This window comes from Micromonas pusilla (genome assembly GCF_000151265.4).
Source record: "Micromonas pusilla CCMP1545 genomic scaffold MICPUCscaffold_16, whole genome shotgun sequence".
Taxonomy (NCBI): Eukaryota; Viridiplantae; Chlorophyta; class Mamiellophyceae; order Mamiellales; family Mamiellaceae; genus Micromonas; species Micromonas pusilla.
Genome location: NW_003315897.1, coordinates 183,147 through 205,635, shown reverse-complemented (window position 1 = coordinate 205,635; position 22,489 = coordinate 183,147). Strand labels below are relative to the sequence as shown.

Below are 22,489 nucleotides of genomic sequence, written 5' to 3'. Positions count from 1 at the left end.
GACGCGAGAGAGCCGCGGTAGGGAGTGACGCACGAACGCGCGCGTCATGACCGACCCGGGGTCGCCGCCGTCGCGCGCGATCATCGGTCGCGTCGTTCGAGACGACGACGGGCTCCCGTCCGCGGGCGCGTCCGTCGCGTTCGCGGACGAGCACAGCGACCGGCTGTACGTCGTGCGCGAGAACGACGACGGAATGCTGTACCTCGCGCTGTCGGACGCGCTCGCCGCGGAGGAGACGAAGAAGCGCGACGACGCGGCGCACGCGCTGACGCTTCGACGGAAGGGCGACTTCGTCGGATTCGTGCACGAGCCGACGGGGCGATTCCTGCAGGCGCGCAAGGCGGGCGTGCACAAGCTCGTGTTTTACGCCTCGAATTTCGGCGTGAACGAGTCGTTCGAAGCGAAGAACGTGCGCGCGTTGGAGCGCGGCGGCGAGAGCGCTTCGTCGTCGCGCGGCGCGCCGATCGCGGCGCTGCGCTTGGAGCCGCGTCGATTCCCGAATCACGCGATTCGGATCAAGGTGTACGTCCTCGTCGCGTCGGCGACGCCCGCGGGGTCGCCGTACTACGCGCCGTCGCCGTACATCGAGCGCGTCGCGCGCGAGAGCCTACCGCCAAGCTTGCGGACTTCCCCCGCGGGCGGCGGCGGCGGCGGGGCGGCGGGAGGTCCCGCGGGGCCGAGTGTCGGCCCCGCGGGAGAGGCGGCGATCGCGGCGGCGGCGGCGAGGGTCGCCGCGCTCGGCGGCAAGCGCACCGCCGCCGGCGCGGGTCTGGCGACGCCGACGGAGCGCGACGAGCGATGGCGGCGACCGGTGCCGTTTGAAACGATGGGGAAGCGTCGCCCGGGGGGCGGCGGAATAGGCGGGATGCGCAGCAACGCGTCGAGTCGGCACGCGACGCCGGCGCGGGGAGCGACGACGGGCGGCGGCGCCGGCGGCGGCGGCGGGAAAGTCTCGGGCGCCGGCGAAGAGGACGCGCTCGATCTCGGGATCAAGCTCATGCAAGGTTTCGCGAGGAAGTCCAAGACGGCGGCGAACACGCGCGTCTTGAAGCCCGTGTTCGCGGTGTGGAGGGTGTACTGCGAAACGATCAAGAAGAACACGATGTACGCGATGAGGATATCGAACTTGATGCGGCGGTCGCTGACGCGAAGGCATCTGTACCAATGGCGCGACGTCGTGTTGCAAGCTCGGGACATGAAAGGACGCACGGAGCGTCTCGCGGGGCGGCTCGCGATGTGGGACAAGCGGAAATCGTACCGGTGTTTCCGCGTGTGGATGGGGATGAGCCACGAAAAGTTTGTCGTCCTGGAAGGGTATCGGTCGTCGAGACGCATGAACAGCCGCCGGCGCGCGTTTTCGCAGTGGCGTCGAGAGAAGAACATCAACTTCGGCGTGAAGGAAAAAGTCCGCCGGTCGATCATGCGCATGCGTCGACGATCGATCGCGTCCGCGTTTTACGACTGGATCGACGCCGTTCGCGATTCGCACTTAGCGTTCGAGGCGAGCATCAAGGCGCAAGAGGAGCAGGCGGCGCGAGAGGAACGAGCCGCGAAATTTCACGCGTTGAAACTCCGCCGGGTGGAACACTTCGCGCGCGCCATCGCGAGGAAACTCCTCCACTACGCCTTCACAGGGTGGGCCGCGAACGCGCAGAAGTGGCGCACGAAACGCAGGTGGCTCACGACGTTCGCGCGACGGATGTACCTGCGCGCGTGCCTGTCCGCGTTCGAGGGGTGGGTCGAGGCGACGGGTCGGCTCAGATATCAACGCGCGGCGGTGAAGCGCGTCCTCGCGAGGATCACCCGCCGCGGCGTCTCCGAGTCGTTCTACGAGTGGGCGGATAAAGTCCGCGAGAAGCGCGTGTGGGCGACCAAGGTGAGCGTCGCGGAGCGATACCTGAGAAAGATTGTGAACCGCTCGCTGTCGGCGGCGTTCGAGCGGTGGATGGAATACGCGCGCGTCAAAGCCGCCGAGGAGAACAAGATTCGAAGGAACGTCCTGAAAATTCTCGGCCGCGTCGGGGAGTCCGCGTTTTACACGTGGCAGGCTGCGGTCACGGAACGCAAGAAGCGCGAAGAGACGGAAGCGGCGTCGATCGCGGCGTGGGAGCGCAAGCTCAAGCGATGCGAACGCTTCGTCGCGGCGATGCGGAAGCGAACCGCGTTCGCCGCGTTCGAGCGCTGGGAAGAGGTGACCCGGGATCGCGTCGCGCAGCGGCGGCGCGTGCGCGGCGTCATGGCGCGGCTCGCGAAGCGCGCGATGGCACACGGGTTCGCGCGATGGGTCGAGGCGACGGACGAGATGAAAAGGCAGAAGGTCATCGTGCGAAGGGTGCTCGCGAAAATCGCCGAACGCGTCAAAGCCGGTTTTTTTTACGACTGGCACGGCAAGGTGGTCGCGAAGCGAGAGCATCTTCTCGCGGAGCAGAAAGAGTGGCAGAAGAACATCAAGAAGGTGGAGCGGTTCGTCCTCTCGATGCTTAACCGCTCCGCGTCTTCCGCGTTGATCCGATGGCGCGCGCGCGCGAGGGAGCGAAGGACGACGCGTCGGAAGCTCGACGCGATCGTTCGGCGGATGTCCAAACGCAGCGCGCACGCCGCGCTCGTCGGCTGGGCGGATCACGCGTCCGAGCTCAAGCGCCAGCGCGTCATCGTCTCCAGGGTCCTCGCGCGCATCTCCTCGAGAGTGTTCGCGTCGTGTTTCTACGCGTGGGTCGACTCGCGACGACGACAGAAGGCGTGGGAGGTTCGCGTCGCCGCGGCGGAGCGTTTCGTCGCCGCGATGTCGTCGCGAATCGCGTTTTCCGCGTTTACGAAATGGCGCGAGACGACGCGAGAGAACGTCGCGGCCGAGGTGAAAGTCCGCCGGGCGATCCTGCGGCTGATGGACAGGTCCCTGTCGACGTGCTTCCTGGAATGGCAGCGCAAGGTGGCGGAGCTGAGGGCGCACGTCGAGCGCGAAGAGCGCGAGGCGCGGGCGTGGGAGGCGAAGCTCGGGAAGTGCGAGCGGTTCGTGCTCGCGATGCAGAAGCGCGAGCTGTTCGCCGCGTTCGAGCGCTGGGAGGAGATGGCGAGCGAGCGCGCGCGGCTGCGGCGGAAGCTCAGGGGCGTCACCGCGCGGTTCGCGAAGCGCGCGATGGCGGCCGCGTTCGAGGAGTGGGTCGAGACCGCGGACGAGATGCGGAGGCAGAGGGTCATCGTGAGACGCGTGCTCGCGAAAATTTCCGAACGCGTCAAAGCCGGCGCTTTTTATGACTGGCGAGAGCTCGTCATCGCGAAGCGAGAGCACCTCGAGCGCGAGGCGGCGCAGTGGCAGCAGGACATCAAGAAGGTGGAGCGGTTCGTGCTCGCGTGGCAGAACCGGTTCTTATCCGCGGCGTTCATTCAGTGGGATTCGAACTGGCGCGAGATGAAAGTCCAGCGACGCATCTTGAACAACTGCGTCGCTCGCATGTCCCAACGCGTGCTCGCGTCGTCGTTCATCTCCTGGGCCGAGCGCGCGGTCGAGGTGAAACGCCAGCGCGTGATCGTGCGCAGGGTCGTCGCGAAGATTGCGCAGCGGCAAATCGCGGGCGCATTTTACGACTGGCGCGATGCGATCGCGGACGCGAAAGCGTTCGCGCGCAACGCGCGAGTCAGCGAGCGGTTCGTCGCCGCGATTTTTCATCGCTCGATGTTCGTCGCGTTTCATCGCTGGAAGGACGTCACGCGCGTGAACAAAGAAGCGGAGGTGAAGGTCCGTCGATGCGTCGGGAAGATCATGAACCGGTGCGTCGCCGCCGCTTTCGACGAGTGGGTCGACACGACGACGGAGCTGAAGCGTCAGAGGGTGATCGTGAGGAGAGTCCTCGCGAAAATCACGGAGCGGACGCTCTCGAGCGCGTTTTATCACTGGCGAGAGATGGTCGTCGAGAAACAAGAGCACGACGTCGCGGTGGAGGAACAAAAGGAGACCAACTTGAAAAAGATCCAGCGTTTCGTCCTCGCGTGGACGAACCGAAGCCTCAACGCGGCGTTCGTTCAGTGGGAGTCGAACGTGATCGAACTCAGGCGGCAGCGGAAGATTCTGAACAACTGCGTGCAGAGAATGTCGGCGCGCGCGCTGTACTCATCGTTTCAAGGCTGGACGGAGCACGCGGAGTCGCGGAAGCGCCACCGGATCGTCGTCAAGCGCTCGCTCGCGAAGTTCGCGCGACGGTCGGTGAACGAGTTCTTCTACGCCTGGGCCGATCACGTCGTCGAGAAACGCGCGGAGGACGAGAGGCTGTACGCGGAGCAAATCGCGAAAGCGCAAGAGTGGGAGGCGAAAGTCGCGAAAGCGCAGCGCTTCGTCATGGCCGCGGAACGCCGCTCTCTGATCGAGAGCTTCTCCGTTTGGGAGACCAACTGGAGGAACATTCGAACGCAGCGACGTAAGATGTCGCAGTGCCTGTCGCGCATGACGCAGCGCCGCGTTTTTTCCGCGTTCGCGCAGTGGGCGGACGAGGCGCAGCGCATCTCGCGTGAACGACGCGTCGTGCGCCGGACGCTGATGCGAATGACGCACCTGACGGTCTCGTCCTCGTTTTACGAGTGGCGATCGTCCGTGGGCACGCGCAAGGCGGAGGAGGCGGAGGAGAAGCGTAAGGACCTGATCGCCGCGAAATTTATCAAGTTCATGCACCTGTCCGTCGCCGCGGCGGCGATGAAGCGGTGGCGCGAAGTCACGGAGGAGGCGATCGCGGAACGGAAACGCGTGGAAATTTGGGCAGCGAAACTGAAACGCTGCGAGCGTTTCGTTCTCGCGATGCAGCTCCGATTCCTTAAGAGCGCGTTCCTCGGGTGGTCCGCGAAAGCCGCGCGCTTCGCGAGCTCGCGCCGTAAGATGAGGAACGTCCTCGCGAACATCTCCCAGCGCGCGATGGTCACGGCGTTTACGACGTGGCTCGACGTCGTCCACGAGCTGTCGCGTCAACGAGTCATCGTCCGCCGCGTCCTTCTCAAAATCTCCGCGCGTCTGAAAGCGACGTCGTTCTACGACTGGCACGATAAGGTCGTCGCGAAGCGAGAAAACGCGAAAAGAGAACTCTCGGAGTGGAAGACCAACATCGTCAAAGTCGAGCGGTTCGTCCGCGCGATGCGCCACCGGTCGACGCGGGCCGCTTTCTCGCGGTGGGAAGAGCACTGGCGGTACGTCCGTCTGATGCGCCGAAAGATGAACACGTGCCTCGTGCGCATGTCTCAGCGCGCGGTGTTCAGCGCGTTCTCGCGGTGGCTCGACGCCGTGAACGACCTGAAGCAGCAGCGCGGGGTGTTACGCCGCGCGGTGATGCGCATCTCCCGACGAAAGCTCGCGGGATCTTTTTACGACTGGCAAGAGCGCGTGAAAGACCAGAAGATTTTCGCCGCCAAGGCGCTGATGTCCGAGCGGACGATCATGGCCGCGTTCCAGCGCACGCTCTTCGCGTCGTTCTCGAAGTGGAAAGACGTCACGCGGCGCGCGATCGAGGCGGAGATTAAAGTGCGAAGGAGCCTCCTTCGACTCACGGATCGGTACGTCGCGAGGGCGTTCCTCGACTGGCACGCGAAAGTCGCCGCGAAGCGTAAGATGCTCGAGGAGAAGGAGAAAGAGCTCGCGCTTTGGGAGCTGAAACTCCAGAAGTGCGAGCGTTTCGTGCTCGCGATGCAGCACCGCGCGCTCCACGCCGCGTTCGCGCGCTGGGAGGACATGGCCGCGGAGCAGATCGCGATGCGTCGAAAGGCGAGAAACGTCGCGGCGCGGTTTACGAAACGCGCGATGACGGCCGCGTTCGAGCGCTGGTTCGAGACGACGTGCGATCTCAGGCGCCAGCGCGTCATCGTTCGACGCGCGATCGCGAAGATCGCCGAGCGCGCGTTATCCCAGGCGTTCTACCAGTGGCAAGGCGAGGTCATCGCGAGGAACGAGAGGGTCATCGCGGAGCAGGAGCGGTGGCAGCAGGACATCAAGAAAGTGGAGCGATTCGTTCTCGCGTGGCAGAACCGGTTCTTATCCGCGGCGTTCTTTCAGTGGAATGCGAACTGGCGCGAGATGAAAGTCCAGCGACGCATCTTGAACAACTGCCTCGTGCGCATGTCCCAGCGTCTCGTGTACGCCGCGGTCAGCGGCTGGGCGGACCACGTCGTCGAGATTAAACGCCAGAGGGTCATCATGCGTCGGGCGCTGTTCCGCGTGACGCAACGGAAAGTCGCCCAGGCGTTCTACGACTGGCGAGACGCGATCGCGGACGCGAAAGCGTTCGCGTACAAGGCGCACGTCAGCCAGCGGTTCCTCAAGGCGATGATGCAGAGGACGGCCTTCGCCGCGTTTCATCGCTGGAAGGGCGTCACGCGAGACGCGATGCTCGCGGAGGTGAAGATCCGACGCAGCATCTTGCGCATCATGGATCGCACGGTGGCGTCTTCTTTCCTGGACTGGCAGTGGAAAGTCTCCGAGAAGCGCAAGCACGTGGAGAAGGAGGAGAAGGCGCGGAAGCTCTGGGAAGCGAAACTCCAGAAGTGCGACCGTTTCGTTTTAGCCATGCAGCATCGCGCGCTCCACGCCGCGTTCGCGCGCTGGGAGGAGATGACCGAGGAGGTGAGATCCCAACGCCGACGCGTCCGGCTCGTCGCCGCGCGACTCACCAAGCTCGCCGCGGTCGCGTCGTTCGCGCGCTGGATCGACGTCGTGGACGAGCTCAAGCGCCAGCGATCGATCGTCCGACGCGTCCTCGCGAAGATCGGCGAGCGCGCGAAATCCAGCGCGTTCTACGAGTGGCTCGACGCCGTCGACGCGCGCAAAGACGCGGAGGCGCGCGACAGCGAGCGGTGGCTCGCGCGTCTGAAGACGGCGGAGCGGTTCCTATTCGCGATGCAGAAACGGTCGCTCTCGCACGCGTTCGTTCGCTGGCGGCGCGTCCGCGCGCACCTTAAAGAACAGCGCGGGAAGATCAACGTCGTCCTCGCGCGGATCAAGTCCCACGCCGCGCACGCCGCGCTGATCACGTGGGACGACAACGTCCGAGAGCTTCGCCGTCAGCGTCTGATTCTCACGCGCGCGGTTTCGAAATTCTCCCGACGCGCGCTGACCGAGACGTTCTACGCGTGGGCGGATAAGATCGCGAACGATAAGCAGCACGCGCATCGATGCGCGGTCGCCGCGCGCTTCCTGCGCGCGATCCAGCAGCGCTCGTTGTTCTGCGCGTTCAACCGTTGGCTCGTCCAGACGAAGAACGCGATCGAGAACGAGAACAAAGTCCGACGAAGCGTCCTGCGGCTCGCGGGGGAGACGCTCTCGTTTTCGTTCCTAGAGTGGCACCGCAAAGTCCGCGAGAAGAGAGCGAACGAGGAGAAGATGGAGAGAGAAGCCAGGCTGTGGGAGTTCAAGCTCCAGAAGTGCGAGCGCTTCGTCATGGCGATGCTTCAGCGCTCCCTGCACGACGCCTTCGCGCGTTGGGCGGAGATGACGGAGGAGAAGCGTCGGGCGAGGCTGGCGGTGCGACGCGCGGTGACGAAACTCACCAAGCGCGCGATGGCGGCGACGTTCGAGCGGTGGAGCGACGTCGTCGTCGAGCTCCGGCGTCAGAGGGTCATCGTCCGTCGCGTCCTCGCGCGAGTCACCGAGCGCGTCAAGTCGAGCGCGTTCCGCGATTGGCTCGACGCGCTGGAGACGCGCAAGGAGGCGGAGGCGGCGGATCAGGCGGCGTGGAGACGCGACGTCGTCAAAGTCGAGCGGTACGTCCGCGCGATGCGACACCGCGGTCTCTCCGACGCGTTCCGGAACTGGCACGAGAACTGGCGGCGCAACAAGCTCGCGCGAAGGAAGCTTAACGGGTACCTCGTGCGCATGACGCTCCGCGACATCGCGTTCGCATTCGACGGCTGGGCGCACGCGACGCGAAAGTTCAAACGCGAGCGACAGCTTGTCCGCCGCGCGTGCGAGAAAATATCGCGACGGCGCGTCGCCGAGGCGTTCTACGACTGGCACAAGTCGCTGAGGGACGACCAGAAGTACGCGCACGCGGTGCAAAAGTCCGAGCGGTACCTGCTGGCGATCAACAAGAACCTTCTCTTCAGGGCGTTTACGAGGTGGAACGAGCAAGCGGCGAACATCAAGCGCATGGACTTGCAGCTCTCGCGAGCGATATTACGGATGCAGGACAAGTACCTCGCGCGCGCGTTCATCGACTGGGCCGAGAAGGTCGAAGCGAAACGTCAGCACGTCGTCGACGAAGCGAAAGAGCACCGGCACTGGCTCGGGAAGCTCCACCTGTGCGATCGCTACGTCGCCGCGATGCTGGACAAGCTCCTCTTCGCGTCGTTCGCGTCCTGGCGCGCGGCGGCGGAGAACGCGACGCGCCTGAAGCGCTTACTCCACGGCGTCGGGACGCGGTTCGCGCATCGATCGATGGGCGCCGCTTTCAACGCGTGGGTCGAGCGCGTCGACGACGCGCGGCACTACCGCGCGGCGTACGCGTCCGTTCTGAAGCAGTGGCTTCGCGCCAATCGCGCCTCCGCGTTCATGACCTGGCGCGACGCGACGCTGGACGCGAAGGACGCCCGCGCGACGGGCCGACGCGTGATCGCGCGCGCGAAGAACCGCTCGATGTTCCGCGCGTTCTCCAAGTGGCACGCGCGCGCGAGCTTCTGCGACGAGCTCGCGGAGTGCAACGCGAGAAAGATGCGCGCGTCGGCGCGGCGTCGCGCGTTCAGAGCGTGGGCGGCGCAACGTCTGCGGACGAACGCGTCGGCGAAACTCGCGGCGAAAATTTTTATCAAGCACGGGCGGAGGGTCCTTCGCGAGGCGTTCAGCGACTGGGAGATCGCGTGCGGGGACAAGCGCCGTCGCCGCGCGTACGCCGCGAAAATGATCGAACGCGCGGTGAGGCCCGGGACGCGATCGAGCTTCGAGCACTGGGCTTGGCTCGTGCGCGAGCGACGCGAGGCGCGCGTGAAGACGTCGCGGTTCATCGACCGCGACCGCCGCGTCCGCGTCCGCGCGTCGTTCGACCGATGGGCTCGACGCGCGGTCGACGAGAAGCGCAGGCGGAGATCGATCGATCGCGTGACGCGCCGCGTCGTCCATCGCCAGTGCGCGCGCGCGTTCGACCGCTGGATCGACGTCGCGAAGGACTGGGCGACGACGCGACGAAAAATGCGGCGACACGTCGCGCGTTGGAGCGTCATCGCGACCGCGCGCGCGTTCGAGCGCTGGGTCGCGTTCTTCGGCGAGTCGCGCAAGCAGCGCGTCGTCGTCCGCGCATTCGTCCATCGGATGTCGAACCTGACGACGGCGCGCGCGTTCGCGGGCTGGACCGCCGCGCGCGCCGCCGCGAATGAATCGCGCGGAAAGATGCGAAAAGTTGTCGCGCGCGTCGCCCGGGCGAAACTCGCCGCCGCGTTCGACGGCTGGTTCCTCTCCTTGGACGACGCGAAGCGCGCGCGCGTCATCGCGCGCCGCGCGATCGCGCACTGGAGCAAGAAAGCGCTCGCGGACGCGTTCGACGCGTGGGCGACGAAGACGTCCACGTGGCACGCGGCGCGCGTCGCGATGGCTCGCGTCGCGGCGCGTTGGACGCGTCGCCGCGCGTCTTCCGCGTTCAACGCGTGGGCGCACGAGGCGCGGACGTTCAAGCGCGCGAGCGAGGTGGCGTCGCGGCGGAAGCGCGTCAAGGACGTCGCGGCGGCGCGCGCGGCGCTCGTGACGTGGTGGAGCGCGCATCGCGATCGGAAGGCGATGTTTACGAAATTTTTCGCCGACCCGCCGTCGAGGGTCACGCGCCTGAGCGTCTACTTCGCGAAGTGGATGGTCAACGCGTCGACGCAGAGAAGGGTCGGGCACGTGCGGTGGACGTGGGCGAGACGTCGACGGACCGCGACGATGGCGTACGTTTTCAACGGCTGGGTCGACGAAACCGTCGAGAACCGGCGGTTACGATCCGTGGTCGCGCGCGCGGCGACGAAGGCGTTCGGCGTCCAGGCGCGGACGACGCGTTGGTCGATCGTGCGCTGGCATCAGATCGCGGTCAAGTCGCGCTACGAAGAAGGCGCCGCCGCGAGGGCGCACCAATCCCTCTTCGAATCCGTCGGCGCGCGCGTGTACTACAACCTCACGCGAAGACGCGTCGCGGCAGCGTTCCGCGGCTGGCGCGCCAACGCGTCCGAGACGCGTCGCGCGATTCGCCTCCTCTACCGCGCCGCGGTGCGTCTCGCGGAGCGTCGCGTCTCGCGCGCGTTCAACGCGTGGCTCGACCTCGCGTCCGAGACTGGCGAACACCACCGAAAGCTTCACATGGCGTCGCGGTGCGTGCGCGCGATGTCGCACCGCAAGCTGTACGCCGCGTTTAGGGGCTGGTGGACGCGGACGTCGGAGCGGCGGCGACTTTTTTCGGCGTTGCTTCGCGCGGCGTCGAAGCTCGCGCGGCGTCGGCTCGCGACGGCGTTCGGGAAATGGGCGCACGAGCACAGGCGCGCGGACGCGATGCATCTCGTCGGGCGTCGCAACGCGGTGCACGTCCAGCGGATGTTCGACCGCGTCCACGACCGGTGCAGGACGCTCGCGTATAAGCGCTGGGTCGAGTTCGCGAGCGAGCGGGCGCGCGAACGACGGTTGGCCGTTCGCGCGATTCGTCGGATGACGGATCGTCGCGCGTCGCGCGCGTTCCTCGGCTGGCGCGAGCGCGCGTCCGAGCGTAAGAGGGTGAAGCGCGTCGTGATCCGAGCCGCGCAGCGGATGATGCACAAGCGCTTGGCGTCGTCGTTCTGGACCTGGGTCGAGCGCGCGGCGGAGGGGCGCGAAGAGAAGGAGAGAGAAAAATCGCTCGCGGCCAAGTGCGACCGCGTCGTCGCGGCGAAGATAAAACGCGTCGTCGCGAAGGCGTTCCGGGGGTGGTGGAAAGCGTCCGCGTACGACGCGCGCCTCAACATGGACGCGACGAGAGAGGAAGCGATCGAGTTCAACTCCGTCGCGAGCGCGTTCGCGCGCGTGCGTTCGAGAAATACGCGCGAGGCGTGCTTCTTCCGATGGGTCGCGCTGGCGCGCGAGGCGTCTTCGGATTACGTCGCGCCGCGAAAATACGCGCGCGATAGGGAGAGCGAAAAAGACTGGACGCGCGAGCTCGCGATCCGCGACATGTTCGTCCGCCGCGCGTTCGTGAAGCGTCTGCGGCTCTTCAACGCGTGGAAGCGGTGGACAGCGCGTAGGATCGCGCTCGCGGCGAGGGTCGGGAAAGAGATGCGCGTCTTCGTGGAGCAAAGAGCCGCGCGTCGCGCGCTCCGAGCGTGGAACGATCTCGCGTACGAGCGGCTGGCGCGCGAGAGCGCGGAGGCGACGGCGAAGCGGCACCGGTTCGCGACGCTCATGACGCCGTTTTTGCGCGCGTGGGGCGTCCACGCGAAGAAAGAGGCCGCGGATGCGAGGGCGGTCGCGGCGGCGCTCGCGGCGGCGACGAAGACTCCCGGGGCGGGGACGGGGCTGGAGCCCGTCCGCGTCGGCGGCGGCGGCGGCGGCGGCGGCGGCGGCGGCGGCGGCGCGTTCTCCCCGATCGCGCTCCCGTCGCTGTCGCCGCTCGCGGGCGCGACGGGGTGGGATTTCGATAGGAAGTTCGAGGAGAACCTCCCGGCGAACTCGCCGCTGCCGTTCGCCGCCGCCGCGGGGGGCGGCGCCGCGCCGTTCGACTTCGACGACGCGCTCGAGCGACAGCAGAGGCAGCTCGCGCGAAACTTGGAGGCGCGCGCGGCGATGCGCGAACGCGTCGCCGCGACGCCGGCGGCGGCGACGCCCGCCGTCGTAACGCACGTCGCTCCGGCGTTCAGGCCGCCGCCGAGCCCGCCGAAGCTTCACGGCGCGCTGGACCCCGCGCATCGGAAGGTGATCGAGGAGATCGCCGCGCTGGAGGGCGTCGTGAGCGCGCAGACGGAGGAGCTGTCGTCGCGCGGTCTGTCGTCGCCGCGTCGGTCGCCCGGCGGCGGCGGCGGGAGAGACGGCGGCGGCGCGCGTCCGTCGTCGTCGGCCGCGAGCGCGTCGATCGACTCGCGGCTGCTCGACATGGAGGCGAGGATGACCGGGCTGCTGATGCAGAAGGAGAGTCTCCGGGAGGAGATGAGCGGCGTCGGCGGCGCGGCGAGGTCGGAGGACTCGGCGCGACGCTCGACGGAGAGGAAAAAATAAACTATCGACGAGAGACGGGAAGGAGACGAGCGCGCGCGCGGGACGAACGCGACGACGACGACGACGCGCGCGCTCGCGATGCGCACGACGAGTAGTAGACTTAGATGTGAATGACAGTAGCTTAACGACCGACGCGCGAACGAAGGAACGCGCGACGTCGCTCGCTCGTCGGCGGCGCTCGCGGGCTCGGCGTCGGACGAATGGCACTCCCGCCCGCGGAGAGTCAGACATCAGCGAATCGAGATCTCGGCGGTCCGTTCCAGCAGTCATGATGACCGTTCGCGCCGCGGTCAAAGCCGCGTCCGACCAGTCATCAGCATCAGATCCGTCCCTCAGTGCGCCGCGCGATGGGCTGCGGCGCGAGCACCGGCGCCGCGACCCACGACCCGAACGCGAAGGCGAGCTCGTCCGGCCGCGATGACACCTCCCCCGGCCGCCCGACGCCGATGCAGCGCCGGCTGACGATCGTCCAGCGCGACGTCGACGCGGAGCGCAAGACGCTCGAGGTGTCGAAAGTCGGCCGCATCGGCGGCATCCTGAAGGAGTCCACGATCGACCCGCTTCCCCCCTCGGACGAGGACGAGGTCGCCTACGCGGTGCGCACGCCGCGTCTCCACGGCGGCCACGGCCGAGGCACGCGCGAGCTCACGTTCGAGGACCGGTTCGAGGACGACCACGCGCCGCCGCCGCTCGCGCAGCTCGTCGTCGCGTGCGCGACGAAAGCGGGGACGGAGCCCGGGAGACGAGGCCCCGGGAGCAAGGTGAATCAGGACGCGTACCTCGCGCAGCCGGAGTTCTTGGGCCAGCGCGGGGGTCTGTTCGCGGTGTTCGACGGGCACGGGCCGCAGGGGCACCTCGTGAGCGGGCTCGCACGAGCGCGCGTCCCCGCGCTCGTGCACGCGGACCGAAAAGGCCATCTCAAAAACGGCGACGCCGCGAGCGCGCTGCGCGAGGCGTTCGTAGAGACGGACGCGGAGCTGAAGCGCGCCAAGGGCGTGATCGACGTCTCCATGAGCGGCTCCACCGCGGTCGCGTGTCTCCTACGAGACGACCAGCTCACGACCGCGTGGGCGGGGGACTCGCGCGCGGTCCTCGGGCGATGGGTCGACGACGAGGAAACCGTCGAGGCGGTGTCGCTGACGACGGATCACAAACCCGACGACGCGAAGGAGCGCTCGCGGATCGAGCGCGCGGGCGGGCGCGTCATGAAGCTTCAAGACCGCGGCGTGGACGTCGGACCGTACCGCGTGTGGGTCGAGAACGAGATGACCCCGGGACTGGCGATGAGCCGAGCGTTGGGCGACTCCGTGGCGGCCGCCGTCGGCGTCGTCGCCGAGCCGGACACGCGCGCGCACGCGTTCAGTGAGGACGATCGGTTCCTCATCGTCGCGAGCGACGGGCTGTGGGAGTTTGTCACGAACGAGGAGGCGGTGGAGCGGGCGAGCCAGTGCGACGCCCCGGACGACGCGGCGCAGGCGCTGGTGAAGATGGCGAGCGAGCGGTGGAAAAAGTTTGAAGGCGGCGTCGCGGACGACATCACCGTCGTCGTCGTCGCGTTCGCGCACTACGTGGACGCGTGGTCGCGGAAGAGGGCCGCGGAGGGTGCGCGGGGAGGGGGCCTTGGGGCGGGGTCCGCGGCTTCGAAGCCGAAGTTGACGCGGCAGTCGACGCAGACGAGGATGCCGAAGATGCAGAGTCCGAATCAGTACGACGACGACGACGACGACGACGACGAGTAGAGGGACGCCCGCGCGCGCGACGACGCGATGATCAACATCTTTAATTACCCTTACTTATTACCCTTATCAGATACCTAACGTAAACTATTAAATAAACGCATGGCTCACCACAGCTGCGTCGCGCGCGTCAGCGCGGTCGTCGACTTCTTCCGCAGCGACTTCGTGGACGACCGAACGCTCCCGCCGCCGCCGCCGCCGCCGCGCGTCGGGTTGCCCGGCGTCCGCGACTTGAGCGGCGTCCGCGCGAGCTTCGGCTTGCTCGTCATCGCCGTCGCGGGGCCATCGTCCCAACCGCCGCCGGCGTCCGCTCGAATCGCCTCCGCGGCCGCGGCTTCCTTGTTTCGTCGTCTGCGTTCGCGCATCATCTGGCTGTACGAGCTCGCGCCTCCGGGCGGGCTCATCCTCTTGCCGCCGCCGCCGCCACCGTTTCCGTTTTCGTCGCCGGCGCCGGTCGAACGCGCGGACGCCGGTCGGTCGCCGCCGCGACTGGGCCTCCTCGACGTCGTCTTGGGCGACGCCGGCGAGTTTTCGCGCTCCACCAATCTCGAGTTCTCGCGCTCGAGCGCCTCGCGCGCGGCGTCTTCCTTGCTCTTCGCGAACCCCGCGCCCCAGCGACCCACCGCCAACGACTTCTTCTCCTCGACGGCGCCCGCGCGCGTCTTCGCTTGCTCCAGCACCCCGCGCAGCTTCGTCGCGACGACGCCGCCTCTCACGCGCGAGAGCTGCCCGTCTCTGTCGAGAAGTATTGACCGCAGCTTTTCGATCTCGCGGCGGTGCTCGAGCCCGTCCACGAGCGCGGCGAGGCACTCGGATTTGACCTCGAGCGCGTGTCGTCGAACGTTTCGAATCGTCGTCTCGAATTCGCTCGACGGCTTCAACGCGAGCGCCCCCATGGACGCGCGCGCCGCGCGCTCATCCCTCTCCGCGTCCTCGTCCTCCGCGCGCATGAGCAGGAGCGCGTCGCGCGTCGCTTGAAGGTCGTCCGCGAGCGATTTCGCCGCGGACGCGTCCTCGGGGGTATCATCGCGGCGCAGGGTTTCGTCGTCGTCCGATCCGAGGCCGAAGCCGGCGGCGCGCGCGACGGCGGCGGCGACGGACGTCGCCTCCGCGAGCTCGCTCAGCGTCTCTTGCACCTCCGCGATGGACACTTCCGCGTCGACGCGCCCGCCCTCGTGCTTGACCATGTCGCTGAGCTCGTTCCGCAGACCGCGCTCGTTTTGTAACCGTCGCAGCGCCGCGTCGTGTTCGGATTTCAACCCGGAGAGCACGCCGCGGACGTGGTGCAACTCGGCGTCGCGCGACGCCAGCGCCTCGCGGAACTGCTCCCTCTCCGTCGTCGCCATCTGCAGCTGCAGCGTCTTCTGGTTGAGCGCGTACTCGACGGCTTCCATGTTCCCTCTGCGCTCTTTGTCCGCCCTGCGAAGCGCCGCCGCGGCGAGGAGACCCCACCGAACGTCCGAGCCCTTCGCGACGAGCGCGCGTTCGTGTCCCTCCGCGACAGCGACGGCGACCGCAGCCTCGCGTCGCGCGAGGAGAAGCTGCTGATGTAAGAGCTCGTTGCCTTCCGCGCGCTCTTCCATCGTCGCCTTGCGCATCATCGCCGCGCCGAGGAGCTGGAACTGCGCGACGCGGAGCTTTTTCGTGAGCGCTTCGTCCGCGGGGCCCCACGGTTTCATTTTCTTCTCTTCGTCGTCGTCGTCGTCGTCGTCGTCGTCGTCGTCGGACGCGCCGCGCTCCGGGGTCGTCGTCTTCGGATACGCGTACGGCGACGACGCGCTCGCGGCGTCCGCGCGTCGTCGCAACTCCGTCAGCGCGTTCGGCATCAACCCCGCGCGTTCCGCCGCAGATCTCGCGCGTCGAGCTTCCGCGGCGTGGCGATCCGCGCGTTTATCCGCCGCCTCCAATTTTTCCTCCGCTTCGCGTAACAACTCCAGCGCAACCTTCACGCGGTCGTCCGCGCGCCGTTCGTGCTCGGCGGCGATCTCCGCGATGATCTGCCCGCACTCGACGCCGTACTCGTCCAGGAGCCGTCGCGTCGTTCGGACGACCTCGATGGCTTCGCCCGCGAGCGCGGCGGCTTCCGCCTCCGCCTCCGCGACGAGTCGCACCGTGCCGCGTTGCGTCATCGCGTGCGCCTCCGCGGCGGTGTGCACCTCGTCCGCCATCGCGCGTTCCCATCGCGTGTGGCCGTAGATGTGGTGCCGCAGCACGCGTCCTAACCCGTCCGCGGCTTCGCGCCACTCCGCGGTCTCTTCTCTTTTGCTCGTCTTGGTCGCGAGGTGGCCGCGTTGGAGACGTTCCAACTCGCGTCGCGCGTTGGCGAGCTCCGCTTCGACGTGCACTTGATGCGCGCTGTGCCGCACGAGAACGTCCTTCTCCGTGGTGACTTGAAGCAACCGCTCGGTCATCTCCTGGAGGCGCTTGTGCGCGTCCGCGCGCTCGGCCGCGAGCGTCCCTTTCTCCGCCTCCGCGGCTCGAAGTTTCGCGTCGGTGACGTCGCACCGGTCCGCCTTTTCTCGCGCCGCCGCCGCCGTCTTCTCCGCGGCGACCAACCGCCGTCGCAGCTCCCTGCGCTCGTTCTCGTCCCCGAACAGCTCTTCGTTCTTATCCCGCAACATGTCCCGCTCGTGCTGCGCGGCGTGGAGCCGCTCTTTCAGCGCCGCGACTTCCTTCGCCGCGTTCGTGCTCTCGCGGATGCGTTCCAACGCCTGCTCTTTGATGTCGTTCAGCTGCCGCGCCATCTCCGCGTCTCTCTGCACCGCCGCCGCTCGCTCGTTGTTTCGCTCCTCCCTCGCCTGGTCGAGCAGTCGCTGCATTTGCGACGCCGTCGCCGCGTGGTTCGGGTCGTACGCGTGCGCGTGCTGCATCGCCGCCGCGGTCCCTGCGCCCCCCGCCGCCGCCGCGGACCGCGCGCCTTCCAGTTGCGCCTTCGGGGTCGAGGTTCCGCGCGAGGCGACGTCGGGGTGGAGTTGAAAGGCGTCAGGGGTGGAGTTGAAAGGCGTCGAGGTCGAGCGTCGTTCGTTGAAAGCGAGGGGTGGTGGGCAGACAGAAACGCCGGGAGAGAAAGTCCTCAAGGAACGGCGTCCACCACGCGAACGGGGTCGTATGGGGACCGGCGTGATACTAGAACGCGCCTTCAAGTGCGAGCACTCCGCGTCTCTCGCGCTCAGCTTCTCCTTCGCTCCCGCGAGCTTGTTCTCGAGCTCCTCGCACTCCTCCCGCCTGCGACTCTCCGCGGCGTTGTACTTGGCGCGAATCTCCGCGAGCTCGCGCTGCACGACGGTCCGCTCCTCGCGTTCCCTCGAGAGTTGGTCGTGGACGCTCCCCGCAGCTCCGAGCTCGACGGACATGCGCTGCGCCTCGCGTTTCACCTCTTCCAGCTCCCTCTCCGCGGCGTCGCGCGTCTTCGCGAGGAGCTGGTCGTAGTACTTGGCCATCGAGCGGTTCTTCGCGAGCGCTTTCGAGAGTTTTTCCTCCAGACGCGCGTTCCGAGCGGTCATGTGCACGACGTCGTAGGACGGGCCGGCGCCGGCGCTCGTTCGGGAGCCGCCGCCGTTTGGTCGGTGCGGCTGCATCCCCATCTCCGTCCCCATCCCCATCCCCATCCCCATCCCCATCTCCGGTCCGGCCCCCATCCCGGTCCCCGGTCCGCTCGGCGGTGGGGGCGCGGGGTGCGCACCGAAATCGTTTGGCGTGACGTATCCCGACCCCGGCGCGCCTCCTCCCGTCCCCGGTCCCTCATATCCGATTCCCTGTCCCATCATTCCCGGGGTGCGATACGTCGGACCTCCTCCTCCGTTTCCGCTGTCGAACCCGCCGAAGCCGACGCTCGACGGCGGGCGGTTCTGGTTCAGCGCGTGCGGCGGCGGCGGCGCGTGCGCGTGCGCGTGCGCGTGCGGGCCGCCGCCGCCGAACCCGGGGTGCCGCGGCGTGGGACCCATCGGACCCATCGGACCCGTCGGACCCGTCGGACCCGTCGGACCCATCGGACCGCCGGGACCCGGGCCGGGGTCCCATCGACGCGGCGCGACGCCGCCGCCGCCGCTGGGCGGGCGCGCGCTCGGGGGTCCCGATCCGGGGTGCGGGTTATGCGAGCCCCCGGACGGCGGTCGGTTCTGCGGGGAGGAGAGCGAGGCGGCGGGGACGAGACGGGGTGGATGAGAGATGAGTCGCGACGTGAGTTCGGGAAGAGGGCGCGCGACGGAACGAACGAAATGGGGAAGAAACGCTCGACGACGCGACGGACGCGACGACGCGGCGCGCGCGCGACGACGCGGAGAGACGTGACGCGCCATCCCGGGTCGCACCGGGGGATGTCCTCCTCCGGGGTCGTTCACCATCCCCGCGGCTCGCATCCGCGCGAAGAGCGGGTTCATCCTGCGCGACCGACGGCGCGTCCGAGGAATGGCCGCGCCGCGCGTCGTTCTTTCCCCTCTCGCGCGGAAAAAAAGTCGGTCTCGGAGGTGCCGACAGACAAATCTCATCACTCGACGCGTCGCCGCGACGGACGCCATGCGCGCGGCGGCGCGGACGATGGCGCGTCGTCCTCTCGCGTCCGCCGCGGCGTTCGTCTTCGGAGCGATCGCGGGCGCCGTCTTCGCGCGGCGGAGGGAGAGGGCGCGTCGTCGCGCGGACGGCGACGACGGCGACGACGGCGTCCGCGTCGGCCTCGAGGTGGCGCGCGACGAAGAATGGCGCGTCTTCAGGTGCGTTCTATACACTGGTCCCCATACGACCGCGTCCGCGTGGTGAACGCCGATCCTTAAGGACTTTTCCCGGCGCGTCTCTCCGCCCACCCCTCGCTTTCAATCCCCGACCGCGACGCCTTTCAACTCCACCTGACGCCTTTGAACTCCACCCCGACAAACGCCCCTCAGGGGGAAGCGCGTGGGGCTCGTGACGAACCACACCGCGGTGATGCCGCGGTCGTTGGAACACGCCGTGGACGTCATGCGCGCGTCGGACGGCGCGGTGGATCTCCGTGCGGTGTTCGCGCCCGAGCACGGCTTCCGCGGCGCCGCGCAGGCGGGCGAATCCGGCAGCGGTGCGCGGCGCGACGACGCGGACGCGTCATCGTCGGTCCCCGTCTCCGTCGACGCCGCGACGGGCGTCCCCGTGTACGACCTCTACGGCGTGCGCGGACCCGCGCTGTCCGACGTCATCGCCCGCGCGGGCGTCGACGTCATCGCGTTCGACGTCCAAGACGTCGGCGCGCGGTTCTACACGTACGTCTGGACGCTCTACGACGTCATGGTCGCGTCCGCGTCGATGGGCGACGCGGCGCCGGAGATCGTGATCCTTGACCGACCCAACCCGCTCGGCGGCGCCGTCGTCGAGGGCCCCGCGATCGTGGACGCGAATCTCGTCGGCGGGTTCCTCGCGCGCGTCTCGCCGATCGCGGTGCGGCACGGGATGACGGTCGCGGAGCTCGCGTGGATGTTCAACCGTGAGCACGTCGGCGGCGACGCAGGAAAGGTGCGTTCTGTACACTGGTCCCCATACGACCGCGTCGGCGTGGTGAACGCCGATCCTTAAGGACTTTTGCCGTCGTCTCTCTCCGCCCACCCCTCGCTTTCAATCCCCGCCCTCGACGCCTTTCAACTCCATCTGACGCCTATCAACTCCACCCCGACGCGTCGAAAAAGCCGGCGCGTTTAACGATCGTCCCGATGCGCGGCTGGCGGCGAGGAATGACGTGGGAGGAGACCAAGCTGCCGTGGATCCCGCCGAGCCCGAACGTGCCGACGCCGAGCACCGCGCTGGCGTACGTCGGGAACGCCCTGTTCGAGGGCGCGGCGGACGTCAGCGAAGGCAGAGGGACGACGAAGCCGTTCGAGCTCGTCGGAGCGGCGTTCGCGGATGGGAGGCTCTCGGCGCGGCTGCGCGACCGCGACCGCGCCGCGAGGGGCGGCGGCGGCGACGACGACACGACGACGGCGATGGCGACGACGACGGCGACGGCGACGACGACGACGACGGCGACGGCGACGGCGACGGCGATGGCTCGCGCGCGGGTGCCCGCGGCGAGGTATCGCGAGGCGCACTTCGTGCCGACGAGCGGGCCGCACGCCGGGCGAGTCATGACCGGCGTGCAGAGTTTCCCGGTCGGGTGCGTTCGTTCATTCTCACGTTTCGTTTTTCACCCATCGAGCACCCCGTCGTTTCAACCAGATACCAGACACTCGATCGATCCCCCTTTCAACTGACCGACGAATGAACTTTTATTTGTCACTACGTTGAATCGATCGCCCTCGTCAGTCCGAACGCGGCGCTGTTCCGCGAGGGCGTCGAGCTGCTGCTGGCGTGGAAGCGGACGTATCCGGGAGCCTTCGCGTGGCGGCGGCGCGGAGACGCGGTCGGCGCGGCGGCGGCGGCGGCGGCGAAGGACGACGACGACGACGACGACGACGACGGCGGCGGCGCGTATTTCGTCGACGTCTTGACGGGGAGCGGCGCGGCGCGGAGAGCGATCGACGCGGCGGCGGCGGAGGGCGACGAGGACGATCCGGGGGCGTTGGACGCGCTGTTCGCGAGCTGGGACGACGAGGCGGCGGCGTTTTACGAGGCCCGACGCGAGTTCCTGCTGTATTGACCGCGGTCCGTCTGTACACGCACTGTAGCGCGAGACCTTAGGAGTACGTGTACACGTGGCAAACAACTAAAATATTAATTCGTTCGACGGAACCTGCGAAACCTCGAACGCGCGCGCCATGAGGGCGCCGCTCCGCGTCGTCCTCCTCCTCCTCCTCTGCGTATCGACGAACGCGCGCGCGTCCTCCTCGGACGACGACCGCGCGCGCCTCGTGCGCGCCTTCCAGAACGCGCTCGCGACGCACGAGCGCGGAGACGCCTCAGATGCGCTGCGCGAGTACGAAGCCATCCTCGCGGACGCCTCCGCGCGACCGCACCTGAGCGCGAAAGCGGAGGCGATCCTGCGCACGAACGCCGGGGGCATTCTCTACCAGCGCGGGAACGTCGACGCGTCGCGCGCGCACTTCAAACGCGCGACAGAGCTCGACCCGTCGCACGCGGAGGCGCGCGTCAACCTCGCGAACCTTCTCTCCGAGGACGTCGGATCTCACGAGGACGCGTTAACGCACGCTCGCGAGGCGGTGAGGCTGCGCCCCGACCACGCCAAGTCGCATCACCTGCTCGGGAACGTGCTGCAGCACCTGGGGCAGGATATCGAGGCGGCGTTGCGGTTCAAGACCGCGGAGACGCTCGCCGCGGGCGACGCGGCGGCGAACGCGCCCGCGGGAATCTTTCAGATTCGCGCGACGGAAGTGGGCGAGACTAAGCCGTGGATCTCGCCGGACGGCCGCGAGCTGACCGTGCGGACGATCTCCGTGACGCCGCCGGTGTTTCGAGTCGAGGGTTTCGTGACGGAGCGGGAGAGAGAGGCGGTGATTCGAAAGGCGGCGCCGGAGATGCGAGAGAGCCGGACCGTCGCGGACGGCGGGAAGGCCGGGCCGACGCGGCGCCGAAAGAGCGAGACGGCGTGGCTGGTAACGCACGGCGACGACGCGTTAGAGGCGTTGTCGACGCGAGCGACCGCGCTGCTGAACCTCTCCGCGGACGTCGCCGCCGCGGAGGAGCGCGTGCAGGTGTTGAGGTACGAGAAAGGCGGCTACTTCGACGTGCACCACGAGAGCACGGCTTTTCTGCGTCGATTCGCGACGGTGTTGTACTACCTCTCCGGCCCGGGCGAGGGCAACGGCGGGCACACGGCGTTCCCGCTCGGTCCGCACGGCGAGGGGACCGGGGAAGGGACGGTCGTCGCGACCGCGGGGAACGTCACCGCCGCGTGCGAGGGCGGCGTGAGAGCCGCCCCGGTCCCCGGCGACGCAATTTTTTTTTATAATTTTGGCGTCAACGGCCGGGTGGACGCCAACGCGATGCACGCCGCGTGCGAAGTGACGGGGGGGACGAAGTGGGCGGCGAATCACTGGTTCAACCTCGCGGAGCGGCGGCGCCGATCGCCGCCGCCGCCGCCGCGCGACGAGCTGAGATAGATGGGCGGAGGAGAGTACGCGTAGTGCCTAGCTGGGAAAGTAGCGCGACTCGATTCTTATCGGAGACAGACGTCTTTCGTTAGTTACACCACGCGCGCGAGTACGTATACTTATACTCGTGACGACGACGACGACGACGACGACGCGTCACAGCTTCGTTCCCGCCTTTTTCCGCGTCGACGTCCGCTTCTTCGCGGGCGCGTCCCCACCCCCCAGCGGCTGCCCCGGGACCGCGTTCATGAGTTCCGGGGGCAGCATCATGCTCTTCGAGACGTTATCGAACGCGAACCGATCGCGCTCGACGTCGCCGATGTCGACGTCGTCGTCGTCGTCGTCGCCTTCCAACGCGGCGTCGTACTCCTCGAACTCTCCGCCCTCGCGCTTCGCGTAAGGTCATTCACAACGCACGATCGAAGTAGCGGGTGAGCGCGAGATCAAAGATAAAAAGGTAAAAGATAAATAATAGAAGAAGAAGAACCGGGTCGGACGCGCGGCGTAGAGTGAGCGATGCGTCCGGTCGTCGCGAGCGCGCGTCGGTCGGTCGGTCGTCGCCGTCGGCTACGGAAATGGAT

The 22,489-nt window shown here is 67.8% G+C and overlaps 6 protein-coding genes across 6 annotated transcripts in view; 4 read left to right on the top strand and 2 right to left on the bottom strand.

Annotated features, from left to right (window-relative positions):
• Positions 1–46: 46 nt before the first annotated feature.
• On the top strand, positions 47–12,296 carry MICPUCDRAFT_49072 (uncharacterized protein; the record flags this gene model as incomplete). Its single annotated transcript, XM_003064108.1, has 1 exon — positions 47–12,296. One exon carries the CDS (start codon positions 47–49, stop codon positions 12,164–12,166), a length of 12,120 nt encoding a protein of 4,039 aa, XP_003064154.1. The 3' UTR covers positions 12,167–12,296.
• A 622-nt stretch (positions 12,297–12,918) lies between these two features.
• MICPUCDRAFT_4913 (uncharacterized protein) lies at positions 12,919–13,713 on the top strand (the record flags this gene model as incomplete). Its single annotated transcript, XM_003064107.1, has 1 exon — positions 12,919–13,713. A coding segment is annotated over one exon (795 nt), but the record flags the coding sequence as incomplete, so codon positions are not given.
• Positions 13,714–14,009: 296 nt separating this feature from the next.
• MICPUCDRAFT_53833 (uncharacterized protein) lies at positions 14,010–17,891 on the bottom strand (the record flags this gene model as incomplete). The annotated part of the gene is made up of 1 exon (XM_003063925.1): positions 14,010–17,891. One exon carries the CDS (start codon positions 17,889–17,891, stop codon positions 14,010–14,012), a length of 3,882 nt encoding a protein of 1,293 aa, XP_003063971.1.
• A 547-nt stretch (positions 17,892–18,438) lies between these two features.
• On the top strand, positions 18,439–20,497 carry MICPUCDRAFT_53832 (uncharacterized protein; the record flags this gene model as incomplete). The annotated part of the gene is made up of 4 exons (XM_003064106.1): positions 18,439–18,611; positions 18,783–19,380; positions 19,551–20,014; positions 20,164–20,497. 4 exons carry the CDS (start codon positions 18,439–18,441, stop codon positions 20,495–20,497), a joined length of 1,569 nt encoding a protein of 522 aa, XP_003064152.1.
• A 105-nt stretch (positions 20,498–20,602) lies between these two features.
• MICPUCDRAFT_49069 (uncharacterized protein) lies at positions 20,603–21,998 on the top strand. The gene has a single exon (XM_003064105.1). It carries the CDS (start codon positions 20,616–20,618, stop codon positions 21,915–21,917), a length of 1,302 nt encoding a protein of 433 aa, XP_003064151.1. The 5' UTR covers positions 20,603–20,615; the 3' UTR covers positions 21,918–21,998.
• MICPUCDRAFT_30129 (uncharacterized protein) overlaps positions 21,957–22,489 on the bottom strand; it is a gene marked incomplete at its 5' end in the record, with an annotated part of 1,521 nt that continues 988 nt past the window's right edge. The window contains one exon of the mRNA XM_003063924.1: positions 21,957–22,298. Coding sequence (XP_003063970.1) covers positions 22,065–22,298 — 234 coding nt within the window. The 3' untranslated portion in view covers positions 21,957–22,064. The remainder of the gene's footprint in view (positions 22,299–22,489) is intronic.